This window comes from Neoarius graeffei, chromosome 23, assembly GCF_027579695.1.
Source record: "Neoarius graeffei isolate fNeoGra1 chromosome 23, fNeoGra1.pri, whole genome shotgun sequence".
In the NCBI taxonomy this organism is placed as follows: Eukaryota; Metazoa; Chordata; class Actinopteri; order Siluriformes; family Ariidae; genus Neoarius; species Neoarius graeffei.
The window spans coordinates 14,026,043-14,043,915 of NC_083591.1; the positions used below are offsets into that span (position 1 = coordinate 14,026,043).

Sequence of the window (17,873 nt, forward strand, 5' to 3'; positions counted from 1 at the left end):
AAGAGCCCTTTTGAAGAATAATTAAACTGCCCTCCCTAGTGGATATAGATAACGATTACTTGACAGTGCGCCGGTAGGCCACATTAGCCTGCCATCCACGGCATTTCCCGGTGTCAATATATCAGGCCTGACATCTCATCTCGTCTATCAATGATTTTTTTCAACTACCGAGCATTTAAATGAAAAAGGTAAAAAAGTTTACCTCCAATCTTCTCCTTTTTGCTGGTCCATTTCTTCTTTGACTGCTTGATTTTGTGTTCGAATTTTGTCGGAACAGTGTCAGGTTTGAGCCTTCTCTGTCCGACACTGACACCTAAACTCTCCAACAGATGGGGATTCTTCAAAAAGTGATCGGAGCACGGAGTGGCGTATTTACCCGGCTGCCAACCCCCTCACTTCACACGCACAATCCACTCTCTCTGCCTCTTCTCCTCTTTTGAAAAAAGACAATCCACTCTCTCCGCCTCTTCTCCTCTCTCGGAAAAAGGTAAAAACTTCTTCCTGAACCAGTCCCATTGTTACAGTTCACTGCACAACAATAAGGCATGGTTTTTCTTTGGAAATTCCCGAATGCACGTCTGCACTCAAGCCGAATGGCAATGCAAGTAAACGAAAGTGGACTCAACTCAAGCGATTTGTTTGTCTTGAATGACGTCACATGCCGAGTGTTCACGAAAATCGCCAAGCAGAAATTTGCTGCGATCCGCGCTAACTTATTTTAATTATTACTTATTAACAATACTTCTTGGGACCAGAAGAAAATTACAGAGGGTTTTTTAACATATAAAGTTTCTAATGTGCATAAATTGAAAACCTTTGCCTATGACCTTTAAACACATGTTAACAGACCATAGAATACACTCTACAAGAGTGGCATTTCTGACCACATATGTGCGGTCTCGCCTACTATATAGCATCCAAGCATGGCCTCTAATGGAGAAGGAACTGGATAAGATTGAGACTTTGTGGCATGGTTTCTTAAGGAAAATGGTGAAAGGTGGATACCAGCGTAAAAACGTCCCAAGCAGAAAAGAACAGAGTGATGTCCAGCTTGAAGGAGAGATAGATTGGAGATTTACAATCTCAAACCAACACCTGCGGGAGATCACTAACACACTACCTATCCGCAAGTTCTGCTACCGCCAACATTTGAAGTATATTGGCCATATCTGCTGACTTGACAATGATGCCCTGCAAAAACAGGCACTCTTTGATGTAAGAACATCTAGGAGAGTATAGACGAATGTTGAAAAGCTACTGGGAGTTGAAGCCCAACAGGCAAGAAAAGCCATGATGGAAAAGGCAGCTCTCCTGCGACTGATGGATGTCAGATTTCTACCTCCATCCATTCAGAAGCGCCCCAAGGCCGGAAATGCGCCGGGTGGGAAACTATGATGATGATGATGATGTATCTCTCAAACACAAACCCACTAAATCTCCAGAATGTACAAAATGAAGGATGCAATAGAGATTCTGAACTGCATTCTTTCATGGACAGAGTATAATGACGCTGATATTGTATAATCAACACAAAATATCATGGAAAAGTAAAAAAAAAAGTGTTTTATGAAGTGCGACATCATCACAAGTTACATGTTCAGTACTATGCTGAAGCATCTACCGTGAGTACCAAATATACAGTGCCTTGCAAAAGTATTCATCCCCCTTGGTGTTTGTCCTGTTTCGTTGCATTACAAGCTGGAATTAAAATGGATTTTTGGGGGGTTAGCGCCATTTGATTTACACAACATGCCTACCAGTTTAAAGGTTTACATAGTTTTTTTTAATTGTGACACAAACAATAATTAAGATAAAAAAACAAATCTGGAGTGTGCATAAGTATTCAACCCCCCCCCCCCAAAAAAAAAGTCAATACTTTGTAGAGCCACCTTTTGCTACAATTACAGCTGCAAGTCTGTTGGGGTATGTCTCTATTAGCTTAGCACATCTAGCCACTGGGATTTTTGCCCATTCCTCAAGGCAAAACTGCTCCAATTCCTTCAAGTTAAATGGGTTGCGTTGGTGGACAGCAATCTTCAAGTTATGCCACAGATTCTCAATTGGATTGAGGTCTGGGCTTTGACTAGGCCATTTCAAGACATTTAAATGTTTTCCTTTAAACCACTCCAGTGTAGCTTTAGCAATATGTTTAGGGTCATTGTCCTGCTAGACCGTGAACCTTCGTCCCAGTCTCAAACCTCTGGCTGATTCAAACAGGTTTTCCTCCAGAATTGCCCTGTATTAAGTGCCATCTAGACGGATGGCACTAAATATGGAAAATTCCTTCAGTCCTGACCAGCTTTCCTGTCCCTGCAGATGAGAAACATCCCCACAGCATGATGCTGCCACCACCATGCTTCACTGTAGGAATGGTGTTCTCAGGGTGTTGGGTTTGCGCCACACATGGCATTTCCCATCATGGCCAAAAAGTTCAATTTTTGTCTCATTTGACCAGAGAATCTTCTTCTATGTGTTTGGGGAGTCTGGCACATGCTGTTGGGCAAACTCCAAACATGTTTTCTTTAAGCAATGGCTTTTTTTCTGGCCATTCTTCCATAAAGCCCACTCTGTGGAGTGTATGGCTTAATGTGGTCCTGTGGACAGATACTCCCATCTCCGCTGTGGATCTTTGCAGCTCCCTCAGCATTATCGCTGGTGTCTTTGCTGCATCTCTGATTAATGCCCTCCTTGCCCAGTCTGTGAGTTTTGGTGGGCGGCCTTCTCTTGTCCAGTTTGTGGTGGTGCCATATTCTTTCCATTTTGCTATAATGGATTTAATGGTGCTCCCTGGGATATTCAAAGTTTGGGATATTTTTTATAACCCAACCCTGATCCATAATTCTTCACAACTTTGTCTCTGACCTGTTTGGAGGCTCCTTGGTTTTCATGTTGCTTGGTTAGTAGTGTTGCAGAGTCAGGGTCCTTCCAGAACAGGTTGATTTATGCAGACATCATGTGACAGATCATGTGACACTTTGATTGCACACAGGTGGATCTTAATCAACTAATTATGTGACTTATGAAGTGAATTGGTTGGACCAGCTCTTATTTAGGGGTTTCATACGAAAGGGTGTAAATACCTATGCACACTCCAGATTTGTGTTTTTTCATCTTAATTATTGTCTGTGTCACAATAAAAAAAACAATGTAAACCTTTAAAGTGATAGGCATGTTGTGTAAATCAAACGGTGCTAACCCTCCAAGAATCCATTTTAATTCCAGCTTGTACTAATGCAACAAAACAGGACAAACACCAAGGGTGATGAATACTTTTGCAAGGCACTGTATAATACACAAGGAATAAAACATGACCAGGCATCCTGTTATAGGAAAATAATCAGTGAACGTGTGGTCAGATGTAGTCTGACGTTACTATTAGTACTATTACTATTATCACTCTCAGGTTTCAACAAAATTGAGTCGAACATGAGCTGATAGGCGATGAGGCGCATAGGACTGAGTTGGCTATAAGTCATGTACGACGAGATTGAGTGGAATAACTGTTTTATTCTATCCACATTCACTGGATTTTGAGAAACAGAGCATTTTTATTTTTAGCAAATTCGATAAATAAAAACTTTATCCAAAACGTTCGACAAAATCATTTCTGTTTAGAATATAAACAAACCGGCGAAATGACAGCAGCAATTTCTGAAAAATGCTATAACAGTAATTCTTGAAAAAATTTAAAAAGATCCGTTCTTACCATCAAATACTTTCATTCCATATTTTGTTGCTTTTTTTTTGTAGTTTTGGGGTTTTGTTTTCAAGTAGAGTTTTTATTTTGTCTTTGGTTGGTTCAGTAACATGTTCCACCATTTTGTTTTTCTCTCCTCACAGTATATGAGCCGATAGCCTAGTAGTAGAGTAGCCAGAGTGTGCAATTGCTCATATCCAATGAATGAATGTGTGTATATATATATATATATATATATATATATATATATATATATATATATATATATGACCCTACTTTTTTATACATTTATAGTTGCATTTCATGTTGTGTTTAGTTCCTGTTATATAGAAGATATATTTCCTCACTTTCTCTTGAAGTTAACACACACACACACACACACACACACACACACACACACACACAAATGCAGCTCATTACTGAGAATCCACAAATTTTCCCCACCCTGAAGACTTTCCCATGTCAGAAAACTTGATCTCTGACTGTTATAAAAAGCTGACAGTGGAGACTCCTTCCAAAAAAAGATTAAATGTCCCTTCACAGAAAAATTCTCCATTTCAGTAATACATAAGCCAAGCTTTTAAGTCCATTTAAGTTGCTCATCCTCCATAGAAGTCTTTGTTGTTACTATAGAAGTAAAAATGTATTTGAATGATAAACCTTGAAATACTATCAGTAGGCATATCAGGTGAAAATTCTTGAAACTGCTCTCACTGAATTCAGAATTGAATGCAGAACATACTTTTAACAGAATTAAAATATGTTTATCTGTTCTTGAGATATTACAAATCAAAGATTGAAAAAAAACCAGCTTAATTTATAGAAAACTGCCCTAATATTGTGTATTAGGATCACATGGTCCAAAATGGGCCTCATTAACCAGTAAGATCAAATGTTTTTCTTAATAACTTTTCTATTTTTCCACGATATTTACATGGACATTGGCAGGAACATCGATGGTTGTATACTGAATACAAAGTTTGAAAAATTAATAAAAACAAATTATGCAAATTAATATTTAACTAGTATTAATTATGCTAATTAGGTAAAAACGTTACACTTGGTATACTGTCTTCTTCAAAGTTTCACCAAATGGCTTTATTTGTGCAATATAAAGCTGCTCTTAACTCTCGTTTGTACATCACAAAGAAGGAGAAATCAATGTGAATTATAAAATATGCATAAATAAGCATTGAATGTCATTCATATCTACCATTCTCTATCAAAATTAAAACATAATAAAAGATTATTTCTAATACCCTCTTTGTGATCTGTAAGGTTTTTGTACTTCTCAGAAGTAGGGCCTACTAGTGTTTATATTAAAGAATATAAATGATTAGTTCGATTAATATTCACAGCTTTCAAGGCGAACCTGGAAAAAACTGTATGAGCCACATCCAATAAACAATTCCAATTAATTGAATTGAAATTGACACTCGCGTTTCTAACTTCCGGTTTTAAAAAAAAATATCATTCCGACCACTAAGATCTCAATATTTTTCATCAAAACAACTCTGTAGTTTATATTCTAAAATAATTTTTTATTTACATGAATCCATTTGATTTGAAAAAAAAAATAAGTAGGTAAAGCTATGAAAACTCACTTCAAAGTCTCCTGTGAATCATAACATCAAAACTAGCAGATGGAAAATTTTGCTGAATACTTCATCAGAAACAGTGAGAGCGAGAGAACATCCCTATAAAGTTATGATTGATATTCATGAGTAACCCATTTGGAAACCGATCAGAAGAGAGAGAGCCTGACTGCTTTCCCATGACTCAAAAAGCACAGGCAGTTTACCGACATCCCGCGAGCAGAGTTTACTCTGTTGTACCAACTTCAACCTGTCGTTACTCCCGAAGTACTGAACAGATCTTAACGAGATACATTTCTTTGGAAAGCAGAAATTATAAGCTTTTTAATGATAGTATTCACGATAGAAAATATTCAAGAGTTAAACTTAGATGAGCGTCTGCATGCACAATTTTCACAGCATGGTCAGCAAGCATCTGATATGCCTACTATCAGAACTAATTAATTAGAGGAAGTGAATTAGCCATATGACCAATCAGAATCAAGAATTCAACAGCTCTATGGTATAAATATACATTTTTCAGGTTATTCGATAAGATGTTGCAACACTGGCATACTTTCTTTTGACATGGGTTTGTATGTATCTGATCCATTCCAATAAACCTTCTGTAAAAGAATGCTCTTAATCTTGTTCTATTTAACTTTGTTAACAAACCTTTCAACCATTTTGCGAATGAAAACCAACGGCAGTGAATTATATCCCATAGACCGCACACATATCCTGAGCTCAATTACCCAGAACCAAAGACGAGACATATAGTCTCCTACTGAGGAGCTCCACTTTCCATATCTTCAGCTGTTCCTCCAAACTATCCTTTGGGGATGGAGATGTTATCTGTGGTTAGCGCAAATGTTTGCTCAGCCTTTTGCAAACAAAATCCGTGTGAGGTCATCCTGAGTCTTATCAGAGGAAGCTTTGTGTAATACTTTGTGTTGGTGTTTCTGGCATTTTCCTCCCCACATCCATAAACACAATGCTTGTTTCACATAACTAGCATATTCAGTTCATTTCTATTTTACTTTTATAGCATTCTTAACCATTGACATTTTCACAAAGCAGCTTTTACAGAAATCCTGATGTAGATTTAGAGACCTGATGAGTAAACAGAAATGAGAATGGCAAGAAAAAAAGACTCCATGAGGAAGAAACCTTGAGAGGAACCCTGTCCTGTTCTGGGTGAAACAAATAGTGAGACTATAAATCATTACAGTATACAGTTTTAGATGACTAAAGGCAACCACTAAGTTGCCAAGATGGTTAGGAAAATAACTTTTACTGGCAGGTGTATCATTTGCTTCAATTGTTTGATTGCCATTGCTTAGAATTATACCAAATCATATTTTGTAGTGCTTTAATCTTTGCTTACCACCAGGCTTGATTATTTTTATTTTATTTTACAAAATGTATGTAGGTAAACCATCTGGAGGTGCAGTGGTGCAAATACCAAGCCAGGATCTTAGTTGGGCCATGCAAGATTGGGAGTTATCTCAAGAGCATACAGGAGATCTTAGCCAGCCCCACTATTGCAGGAACACTTTTGATGCAATCACAATGGGTAAGGTAACCCAAGGATACTATGACAATTTTACAATAACAATAAAACTCAAAGTGCTTTATTGAATGGAACAGTTCTGGTCATTTACAAAGAAAACTAGAAAGTCACTTGGCAGAATGCAGACCTCTGCGAAGCCACATACATCAAAGTCAAGTCACTTGAACCAAGGATAATACTAAAGCTGTCCGCCAAATTTCATCCAAATCCGTTGAGTACTTTTTGAGTTACATTGGGAAAAGACAAAAAAAAAATCCTGGATCTGCATACATATCTGAATTTGCATCAAAATCTAATCAATTGTTCCTTTGCCCATGGCTCACCTTTCCGCCAAATTTCATCCAAATCCATTCAGTACTTTTCACGTTATGTTGGGAACAGACAAACAAATGAAAAGTTGAGCACGATACTTGCGAAGATCACAGATCATTCAGTTCTGATTGATAAGTACCCAAAATCAATGGCAGAGTTTATGGTCCCATGAAAGAATCTTTCCTGAAAATTTAAAGTTAATTGGAACAGCTATTGTGTTAACAGCATTGTTTTACACTCATTGACCTCTACAGATCAATCATGTTAATGTCGACAGAAAAAGAAAGAAAAACAAGGAGTTACATTGCGCAGGGCAACGATATGGGCAGGTTACGCGCAGCAATCAAAACAGGTAATGGTTGTTCTGCAGCACAACTACGATGTCTCCTGAGTCCATTGCCATCACTCACCATCGTTCCTTCTGACAGTATGGTATTCACAAAATAGTACCTGTCAAGTTGATTTTCGTGACCTTCAAACGAGGTCATAATTGGATCAAGGTCAAATCTCTCACACTACAATGTTCCCCGAGCCCACTGGTACCACTCACTAGGCTGTACCCTTGCTTATTCTGGTAATTATGGTGTTCACAAAATAGTACACGTCAGCTTGAGTTTCATGATATTTTAACTGTTTTCCGTGACATTCAAACTAGGTCAAGGTCGAATGTCTCATATGGGTGCACAACTACAATGTACATTGTAAAATTCCCTGAGTCCATTGGTACCACTCACTAGGCCATACCATTGTTCCCTTTGGTAGTTATGTTGTTCACAAAGTAGTTCCCCTCAAAGTGTGACAGACAGACGGACAGACAGACAGAATGATTATAATGGGAATTCGATGGAATATGACGTGATTTTTTGTGACATCATTGTCAAGTTTGCTCAAGATTTTATTTTACCAATCAAAAGGGGTTTTAATGGAGAACCAACAAAAAAAATTTCATCAAATTCTGAGTTCAGCCTTCTGAGTTATAGGCACTTGAAATGTTGGCACTAAAAACCGGTAGTGTGACCTTGACCTTTGACCTTTTGACCCCAAATTTCACAAATGACCTTAGAATTAGGCCCAGAATGCTAATTCATGGTCAGAGTATTGATATCAAATTGATAAACACGTTTTTTGAGGTCAAGGTCAAATTTGTCAAAAATCTCACAAAATTTGACCTCATTTTTCAACCTCAAGATGACATCACAGGTAAAATGTCAATGGTGTATTTGAAAGGAATTCAAAAGTGCTTTCCAAGGCTACCAGTCCCATCTCGATATGTATACTAGTTCGGAGGTTATGGCCAATTAGGTGTTTTTACAAAATTTGACCTTAGTGACCTTGACTTTTGACCTTGACCCACCAAAAACTAATGATGTCTTTGTGTGACCCTAGTGAGTTGTCCTGTGCATTTTGGTGAGGATTGGTCAAGAAATGACGACATTAGAGCACCAACAAACAAACAAACAAACAAACAAACAAACAAACAAACAAACAAATATATAAACCAACATACTTGCAAAAATCTCCAATTTTCGCAAGTAACAAAAACAAATAAGCAGAAAAGTACAAAGTAAAAGAGATTTATTGAGAAGCCAACCATCTCCACCTGCCCCAACCTCTAAACGATTTCCCACACTAGAATTACGCACAATGATGGAGCTGTGCGTTGATCCTGGCCATGTTGCCACTTTAATAAGAACTTGTTCTTGATTCTAAGATTCCTGTTCTTGGCTGCAGGAGTGGAACCCAATGTGGTCTTCTGTCCTGCTGTTGCATGCTGAGATGCTTTTCTGCTCACCACAGTTGTAAAGAGTGATTATATGAGTTGCTATATCCTTCCTGGCATGTCGACCCAATCTGGCCATTTTCCTCTGACCTCTCTTATCAACAAGCCGTTTGTTTCCACCAACAGAACTGTCCCTCACTCAACCCAGTGTTTTTTGTTTTTCGCACCATTCTGTGTAAACTCTAGAGACTGTTGTGTGTGAAAACCCCAGGAGATCAGCAGTTTCTGAAATACTCAAACCAGTCCATCTGGCTCAAACAAACACCCATGCCACAGTGAAAGTCACACTTTGAGATCACAATTTTTCCCATTCTGAGGTTGGAAGTGAATGTTAATTGAATCTCTTGATTTATACACACAAAATCCTTTTTTCACATTCTGCAGCTCCTTGGTAGTGTAAGGAAACTTTATGCCTAGAAAAGAAAAGAAAGAAAAAGAAAGAAAGAAAGAAAGAAAGAAAGCACAACTTTATTCATCGCACACTTGTGAAATTTCCTCTCTGCATTTAACCCATCTGAAGCAGTGAACACACACATGCGCACACACATACCCAGAGCAGTGGGCAGCCATGCTAACAGAGCAGTTGGGAGTTCGGTGCCTCGCTCAAGGGCACCTCAGCCCAAGACCGTCCCATATTAACCTAACCTGCATGTCTTTGGATTGTGGGGGAAACCAGAGCACCTGGAGGAAACCCACGCAGACACAGGGAGAACATGCAAACTCCACACACAAAGGCCCCTGCCGGCCGCCAGGTTCGAACCCAGGACCTTCTTGCTGTGAGGCAATTGTGCTAACCACTACACCACCTATGACCCCTTATTAGCACAATCGACACGTCCTTGAATGAAATTTATTTAACCTAACCTGTTTCACCAATGTGGGGCATTTGTTTGTTTTCACAAGTACCCTGAAAAAAATTAAACCTTGCAAAACTTAAAAAAAAAAATTAAAGTAATCGATTACACAAAATATTTGACATTGGTTCAGTATAATAATTTAGGTTACAGGTTACACTGAATAAATTATTTACATTGAGTCATAGTCAAATATTTCACTTCAGTTTGTTTTAATTGTGCAAAACCATTACATACAGCAAATACTGAAAAAAAAATCATGTAAAATGGTGGATCATCTTAAAAATTGTCTATAAAAAAATTTAAAATGGCCTGATCATAGACAGTACTGTGCAAAAGTCTTAGGCGCCCTATATTTTTTCATACAAACTTTGTTATAGATTTCTATTTTATGACTTCTACATTATCGAGTCAGTACAAAAACATTTTAGAATTCCAAATGTTTGTTTTCCAGCACAAAACTAACTGTTCCAGAAAACTAAAGTTTGTATCTGAGCAGCATATTACATAAGAGAGCGCTTTTCAGATTAAAAAAGAAACCATAATGAAGGCTACTGGGTTTTGGTGCAAAATTAAGGAGCAAGTGTGACAAAGTGTCCAGAAGAACTGTGGCTGGTTCTGCAACATTTTCTGTTTTTGTTCCATTTATGTTTTCTTTTATCATGTGCAAATAAATAAAATAAAAATAAAATAAAGATGCTCAGTAAAACCTACAGCTCATTTCTGCATAAAACTGCACTCGTACCTGAATACCTGAATATTTGGTCTCTCACCAAATATTGACTTTGTTTCATTTATTATGGCTTACTGTTTATAGTATTCTTTAAAAGAATAGTTCGGGATTTTTGACATGAATCTGTATGGCATCCCCATCAATAGTGTCGTGCAAACACACTGACTTACCCCTGACAGCATCCTGTGAGTCCAGTTCTTGTCCAGTTTTGGTCCAGACGAAAGTAGTCCGGCAAGTTTGTTGGGGTCACGAAAGTAAAACGTTTTTCGTCTCAAAACAGTATGTGTTCAAAAGAGTGATATATTTGCATCACAAAACCGTTGCCAAATAAAAAGTCAGACCTCGAAATCGCTTGGCACTATTTTCTCTCCCTTCTTATCACTGCGCGCTGCCGCCAGGTGACAGCCACGGCTGTTTCATTCATTGTTTACTAGTGATGGGAATTTCGGCTCTTTTTCGGGAGCCGGCTCTTTTGGCTCTTCTTACTATAAGGAGCCGGCTCTTTCGGCTCCCAAACGGCTCCTGAGATTTTATTTTTGATTTAAAGGAATACGCCACCCCCAGATGAAATTGAGTCAGTCCCTAGAGTTGGATGAGTGAGCCAAAGCGTTTTGTAGCCAACCCAGCCATTGTCCTGATCTGTAAACGCCCAGGTTAGCTTTAGCTTAGCGTAGTCGCTGTAATCCGGCGTGTCCAGCTAGCATTGTCGTTGCAAAAGTGAATTAAATAACTCAAGATTTTTTATAATTATTTCTCATGACTTGTACATTCACATCGAGTACACATATCAATGCAAATTAACACGAAGGGATTTACTAGACCAATTTATATCTGGAACTATTTTCAGCCACAGCACAGGCAAAGCACCGCTGCAGGCGCAAAGACACCGCGCAGCGCCTGAAAACGGGTGCACAGCGCCTGAAAACCCGTTTTCAGGCGCTGCGCGGTGTCTTTGCGCCTTCCTTTTCCTACCTATTCCTTTAATTGCTGCAATTAACTAGTTAATTCTGATTCTATTTCTCCTCTCAGTTATAATCTGTCCTGCTTTTGAAAAGATCCTCTCTGGGGGGACAGATGCTGCCACTATACACATCCTCCGTGCCATCACGTGTGTAAGCCGTGGATAGAGTGCAGCCTTGGTCTCCCACCAGCTTAGTGGGTCTGCGTTTCGCTGTCACCTGGCGGCAGCACGCAGTGATAAGAAGGGAGAGAAAATAGTGCCAAGCGATTTCGAGGTCTGACTTTTTATTTGGCAACGGTTTTGTGATGCAAATATATCACTCTTTTGAACACATACTGTTTTGAGACGAAAAACGTTTTACTTTCGTGACCCCAACAAACTTGCCGGACTACTTTCGTCTGGACCAAAACTGGACAAGAACTGGACTCACAGGATGCTGTCAGGGGTAAGTCAGTGTGTTTGCACGACACTATTGATGGGGATGCCATACAGATTCACGTCAAAAATCCCGAACTATCCCTTTAATGTTGAAACATTTAATTTCATAATTTTTTTAACCTATTTTGGTCTACAGCATTTCTTTCCATGTGCCTAAGACTTTTTCACAGTACTGGACTTCAAATTTATGTTCTTTGAGGAACCCCTAGTGCCCAGGACCCCTGTATGTCTGGTCAGTAGTCCGCTTTGTTAATGATTTTTTATTTTTTATTTGCTCTTTTTAAAGATGCAAACGGCACAGTGCTGGTCTTCAAAGGTGGTTTGTTCTGGACGGTGACATCTGAGGGTAATGGAAGTGCTCCAGTTCCTCTGAAGCAGCGCTGGCCTCAGCTTCCATTCGCCATCGAGGCTGCTGCCTTCTCTCCACTGGATGGCAAACTTTACTTTTTCAGTGGTGGGTTCTTATGAAAGACTTTTTTAAAAATATGATCAGCTGCATTATCTACTGTATCTATGGATAAACTTCACCTTGTTAGCAGTGTTGTAGTCGAGTCATGAAACCTCGAGTCCGAGTCCAGTCTCAAGTCCACAGTGAAGTCCATGTCATTAAATACATTACTAACAAGCAGGCTTGTAGTACTCGAGTCTCACTTGTGCCCTAATTTTAAGGACTCGTGACTTGACTTGGACTTGAGCACTGATGACTCAGACTTGGACTCGTGCATTAACTGCATTCGGACTCGTAAATTGGAGACAAGGACTCCGATTTTTTCTTTATTTTTTGTAACATGCCATAATAATTTGGTATAAGATATTTATATCTGGCGGCACGGTGGTGTAGTGGTTAGCGCTGTCGCCTCACAGCAAGAAGGTCCTGGGTTCGAGCCCCGGGGCCAGCGAGGGCCTTTCTGTGTGGAGTTTGCATGTTCTCCCCGTGTCCGCGTGGGTTTCCTCCGGGTGCTCCGGTTTCCCCCACAGTCCAAAGACATGCAGGTTAGGTTAACTGGTGACTCTAAATTGACCGTAGGTGTGAGTGTGAATGGTTGTCTATGTGTCAGCCCTGTGATGACCTGGCGACTTGTCCAGGATGTACCCTGCCTTTCGCCCGTAGTCAGCTGGGATAGGCTCCAGCTTGCCTGTAGAAGGATAAAGCGGCTAGAGATAATGAGATGAGATATTTATATCTACATTAATTTTTACACTAATTTCGTGCAAGAGAATGCACATTTACCAGTTCATATGTCCTGTTCAGGAGCAAACTAACGTTAATGGCACTAAAATGCCTGGAGAGAACGCCCCTAGGATTGTCTGCTTTACTGCTAGACTTCTCGTGCAGTGGGGAAAAATGCACTGCTATGTGTTCCATATGTAGAAGAACTATCGAGGAGACGACGGGGACAACCTCGAACTTCAATCATCATTTGGCAAGACTTCACCCAGAGAAGGAAGTGACATGCTATGTTCATTGCTCTGTTGATGGTGGGGCTTGCTGAGTGATAAACTAGCTAGCGTTAACCCTCTCTCATGTTATTTGCCCTGTTGATAGTGGGCGGAGCTTGCTGAGCGATGAACAAGCTTTTTATCTGTAGCCTATTAACTAAAATGGGGCAGTCAAGCAGTAACGTTAGTCCAACACAGTAGCAGAGATGCTTTCACATAAAGGCAGCAACAGCCACCGTCAAATGGTGCGGTTGGAGTCTTGTTCTCAGACTCGACTTGGATCAATATTGGATTCGACTCGAAATTTTCTTTAAATCCATAATCTGGAATATGTATATACAACCTCAGAATGTGCATTAACTTGTCTTTAATTGGTAGGCAAGCACATATGGCGATATTCAGGCACCGTTTTGGACCTTGGCTTCCCCAGGAAGAGCAGTGAGTGTGGCATGCCACGACATCCAGACTGTGCTTTCTTCTATGCTCCTCTGGGCCACATGGTGGTCTTTAAAGGCTCACGTTACTTTGTGTTAAACTTGGAGACACTGCGTTCTGAGCCATACTACCCTAGAGACCTTGCTGATTGGAAGGGAGTGCCACGTGGGGCCAATGGCGCTGTGACAAGAGCTGACGGAAGGCTTTATTTTTTCCGTGAACAGCAGTACTGGAGGTTCGATCCAAAGAAACTACACATCACTGCAAGAGGACAATGGACAAAGAGGCTGGCATGGACTGGCTGCCATGGAAGTCCTTCAAATGATGTGCTGTGACCAGATTCCATGGTGAAGTGAATTATTCTTGAACAGAATGGAGAGGAGCTACGTGCAATTCAAAAACAGAAAACTGAAAAGGTGTTTTTATTCTGACATGTGATTGTTTTTTATGTCTGGTGCTAAACAAGTGCTATTGTATGGCGGGGCAGAAGGACAACTTACAGTATGTACTATTGTATGATCATGTTGCATGAGTCTAGAACAAACGTACAGAACATGACATTTTGGGTGTTGGTAGGCTACAGTTTACAAAAGGTGAATTGAATTTAAGAATTTTCATGCTACTATAACATGCAAATGTGTTTTAGTAAATAGCACATTGTAATTAGCAAAATAATTTTTTTTTATATTTTAAATGAACAGACATCAGATAGATACGCAGGCTTTCATCCACATACATCTCTTTCTTGAAGAAGTGGATCACATTAATATTTATATTACTTGTCACCGGCCACTTTAATAGTAATTTGTTCTTGATTCTAAGAGTCCTGTTCTTCGCAGGAGTGGAACCCAATGTGGTCTTCTGCTGTTGCATGCTGAGATGCTTTTCTGCTCACCACGGTTGTAAAGAGTGATTATATGAGTTACTATATCCTTCCTGGTAGCTTGAACTAATCTGGCCTGAGTTTCCCAAAAGCATTGCAGCACAAAGATCATCATTAAATGATAGAGCAAGCAGCACAATGAACACACACACACACACTCACTCTCTCCTAGTTAAGATGCTTTTAGTGTTAAGAGGTTTTTGGGAAACCCACCACTGGTCATTTTCCTCTGACCTCAACAAGACATTTGTTTTCACCCACAGAACTGTTGCTCACTCAATGTTTTTTGTTTTTTTGCACCATTCTGTGTAAACTCTCGAGACTGTTGTGTGTGAAAACCCCAGGAGATCAGCAGTTTCTGAAATACTCAAACCAGTCCGTCTGGCTCAACCCAACACCCATGCCACAGTGAAAATCACACTTTGAGAGGACAATTTTTCCCATTCTGATATTTGAAGTGAACATTAACTGAAGCTCTTGATTTGTATCTTCATAATTTGATGCATTGTGCTGCTGTCAAGGGATTGATTAGATAACTGCATTAAACAGCGGGTGGATGGGTGTTCGTAATCAAGTGGCCAGTGAGTGTGTGTATATATAGATGGAATTGCACCAGGAATAATCACCACACTGCTTGTCATTTTCAAATAACTTCTTATACACTTTAAAGACACCTGACTGTTCTCCCAGCCACAGGCCGATATGTATTTTTTGTAATGTGAACACTTTTGTGTAAATTAAGGATCCTTCAGAGTGTTTATTGTGTGTTTGTAATACAATGATCAGCAGAACACAGCACTGCAATGTGCAGAAGCAGTTGATATCATCCATCCATTATCTGCAGTCGCTTTATCCTGTTCTACAGGGTCACGGGCAAGCTGGAGCCTATCCCAGCTGACTATGGGCGAGAGGCGGGGTACACCCTGGACAAGTCGCCAGGTTATCGCAGGGCTGACACAGACAACCATTCACACCTACGGTCAATTTAGAGCGACCAGTTAATCTAACCTGCATGTCTTTGGACTGTCGGGGAAACCGGAGCACCCGGAGGAAACCCACACGGACACGGGGAGAACATGCAAACTCCACACAGAAAGGCCCTCGCCGGCCGCTGGAATCAAACCCAGGACCTTCTTGCTGTGAGGCGACAGTGCTAACCACTACACCACCGTGCCACCCCAGTTCATATCACAAATAGTATAATAAAATGGATTAAAATGAACCTCATATAATGGGCTGTCACAAAATAGCAATGAGATCAGATTAACTTTGATGAAAATTTATCATACAAAAGTGGATCAGTGTTTCTCAGTGACTAAACAATGTGAAATGGTTTAATTGAATTATTCTGGTAGAGCTGACATCACTTCCAGGAGCTTGGTGAGGAAAGTTGTAAAACACTACCCTCTGCCGGAGATTATGTGAATTGCAGGTTATTTTAATTTGTGCCAAGAAATGTTAATAGCAGTTGTTTTCAAAAACCAGATTAGGGATTGTTTGTTGGAGGATTTAGTTTGGAAATAATTAAAATCTAAGATCTGTGGGTTCGAGTAATCTGATCTAATAGTCTTATTATGAATGTAGTATTATTCTCAGAGACAAGAATAGACATGAAAGAGACAACAATGATCATAAGTTGCATGTTATACATTAATATGTCATTGAACCAGCGTTTAATACCAGTTTGGTACTGGGATCCATACAGGACAGTCTAATTATTGCAAAAATAAGATTCCTAGATAACAAACCAGCTCAGCAAAGTTTAGATCAATACAAGTGTTATTTATTGATTGCCTTTAACATTGACCTTGGATCAGGAGTTGTTTTACACCGATCCTGATTTTAAGACTTGTCAGAGTGAGTAGAGATGGACAGAATGAAAAGACATCCACAGTTTCCTTTGAAACATGATTTCAGACTCAGCGATATAAAACATGGGTTACTTCAGGTTTATTCAGTCACATGTTGGTCCATCAGGTTTGGCATGGGTGTTTTAATGCAAATATTTCACAAATCCACAAAATGCTTTTCAACTCATTTTAAATACATTAGCAATAATTCTGTTCACAAGGCGAATCACAGATTTATATTAATGTGCTTGTTCTAATACGTAATCATTTTGTTGTAACAGCTAGTTCACAGGGATGCGCCACATAATCCAAGTCTAATAATAAAGAGATTTTTAAAACAGTATGCTATTTTTCAACTAAGAAACACATATCAAGTAAGGAATCATTTATTTAACATTTCTAGAAGGTGTCCTGGGTTGGTTTGCTTTACGGTTTCTTGTTAATAATAATAATAATAATAGATTTTTTAAAATAGTATGCTTTTTTCAACTAAAAAACACATATCAAGTAAGGAATCATGGGTTGGTTTGCTTTACGGTTTCTTGTTTACATGACAATTTTTTTTTCAGCCTTGTTAATTTCAAAATGGATAAGTAAAGACTGGTGAGGTTATGACCTGTTTATACCTACTATAGCTAACAATAGCAGGTTCATGAATGTTCCACAGGATTAAATGTAACTACAAATTGGAAAAAAAAAAAAACAACCACCAACATATAGTGGATAAAGATGCAGTGATCTTTTAGTGGATATACCTACACCTTAAACTTATCTATACCATGTAGGTGTTTCAGAGAGCAGCGTTTCGATTTTCTGACATCATTTAGTTGTCAAGAATACTGTTTAAAAAAAAAAAAAGGGATTCTGAATACTCTCTAGTATCCACTCACTATTGATTCACTCATGCTAGAAATGGTGTTTTGCTTCCAGAGGTGACTTTAAGAAGGGAATTGACCAAAACGTGTTGGACTCGAAACCTTCAGACTATCCTGTCTTAATTTTATCATAGGTATTTTAATTCTTGCTCATGTTTTGTAGTTGGTAGTGTAATACATATCCTTGATCTGCGCTCTTACTTTGCTTTAAAGCTAGACTGCCTTTCAGATTTTAAGTGTAGGTCATAAAAAGAATTTTCCCCGACACCCAATTATTTTTGTTTAGTGGACCGAAAGCTACCAGATTCGAATCACACACTTCTAATTTTATTAGTTTTTTTTAATAGAACAATTATTGAATTTACGGTCATGTGGCCCTAAATTCTCCGCTATTTTTTCCTGCTTCACTGTGACCCAATTCAAGATACTACGTCATGCATGACGTGGTGGGCTTTCCCTGTTCGCTCA

The 17,873-nt window shown here is 39.2% G+C and overlaps 1 protein-coding gene across 2 annotated transcripts in view; it reads left to right on the top strand.

Annotated features, from left to right (window-relative positions):
• Window positions 1-15,418, top strand: part of mmp28 (matrix metallopeptidase 28) — a 56,174-nt gene extending 40,756 nt beyond the window's left edge. For both annotated transcript variants that reach the window (XM_060905817.1, XM_060905816.1), the window contains exons 6-8: window positions 6,704-6,847; window positions 12,209-12,376; window positions 13,741-15,418. In XM_060905817.1, coding sequence (XP_060761800.1) covers window positions 6,704-6,847; window positions 12,209-12,376; window positions 13,741-14,132 — 704 coding nt within the window. In that variant the 3' untranslated portion in view covers window positions 14,133-15,418. The remainder of the gene's footprint in view (window positions 1-6,703; window positions 6,848-12,208; window positions 12,377-13,740) is intronic.
• The last annotated feature ends 2,455 nt before the right edge of the window (window positions 15,419-17,873 follow it).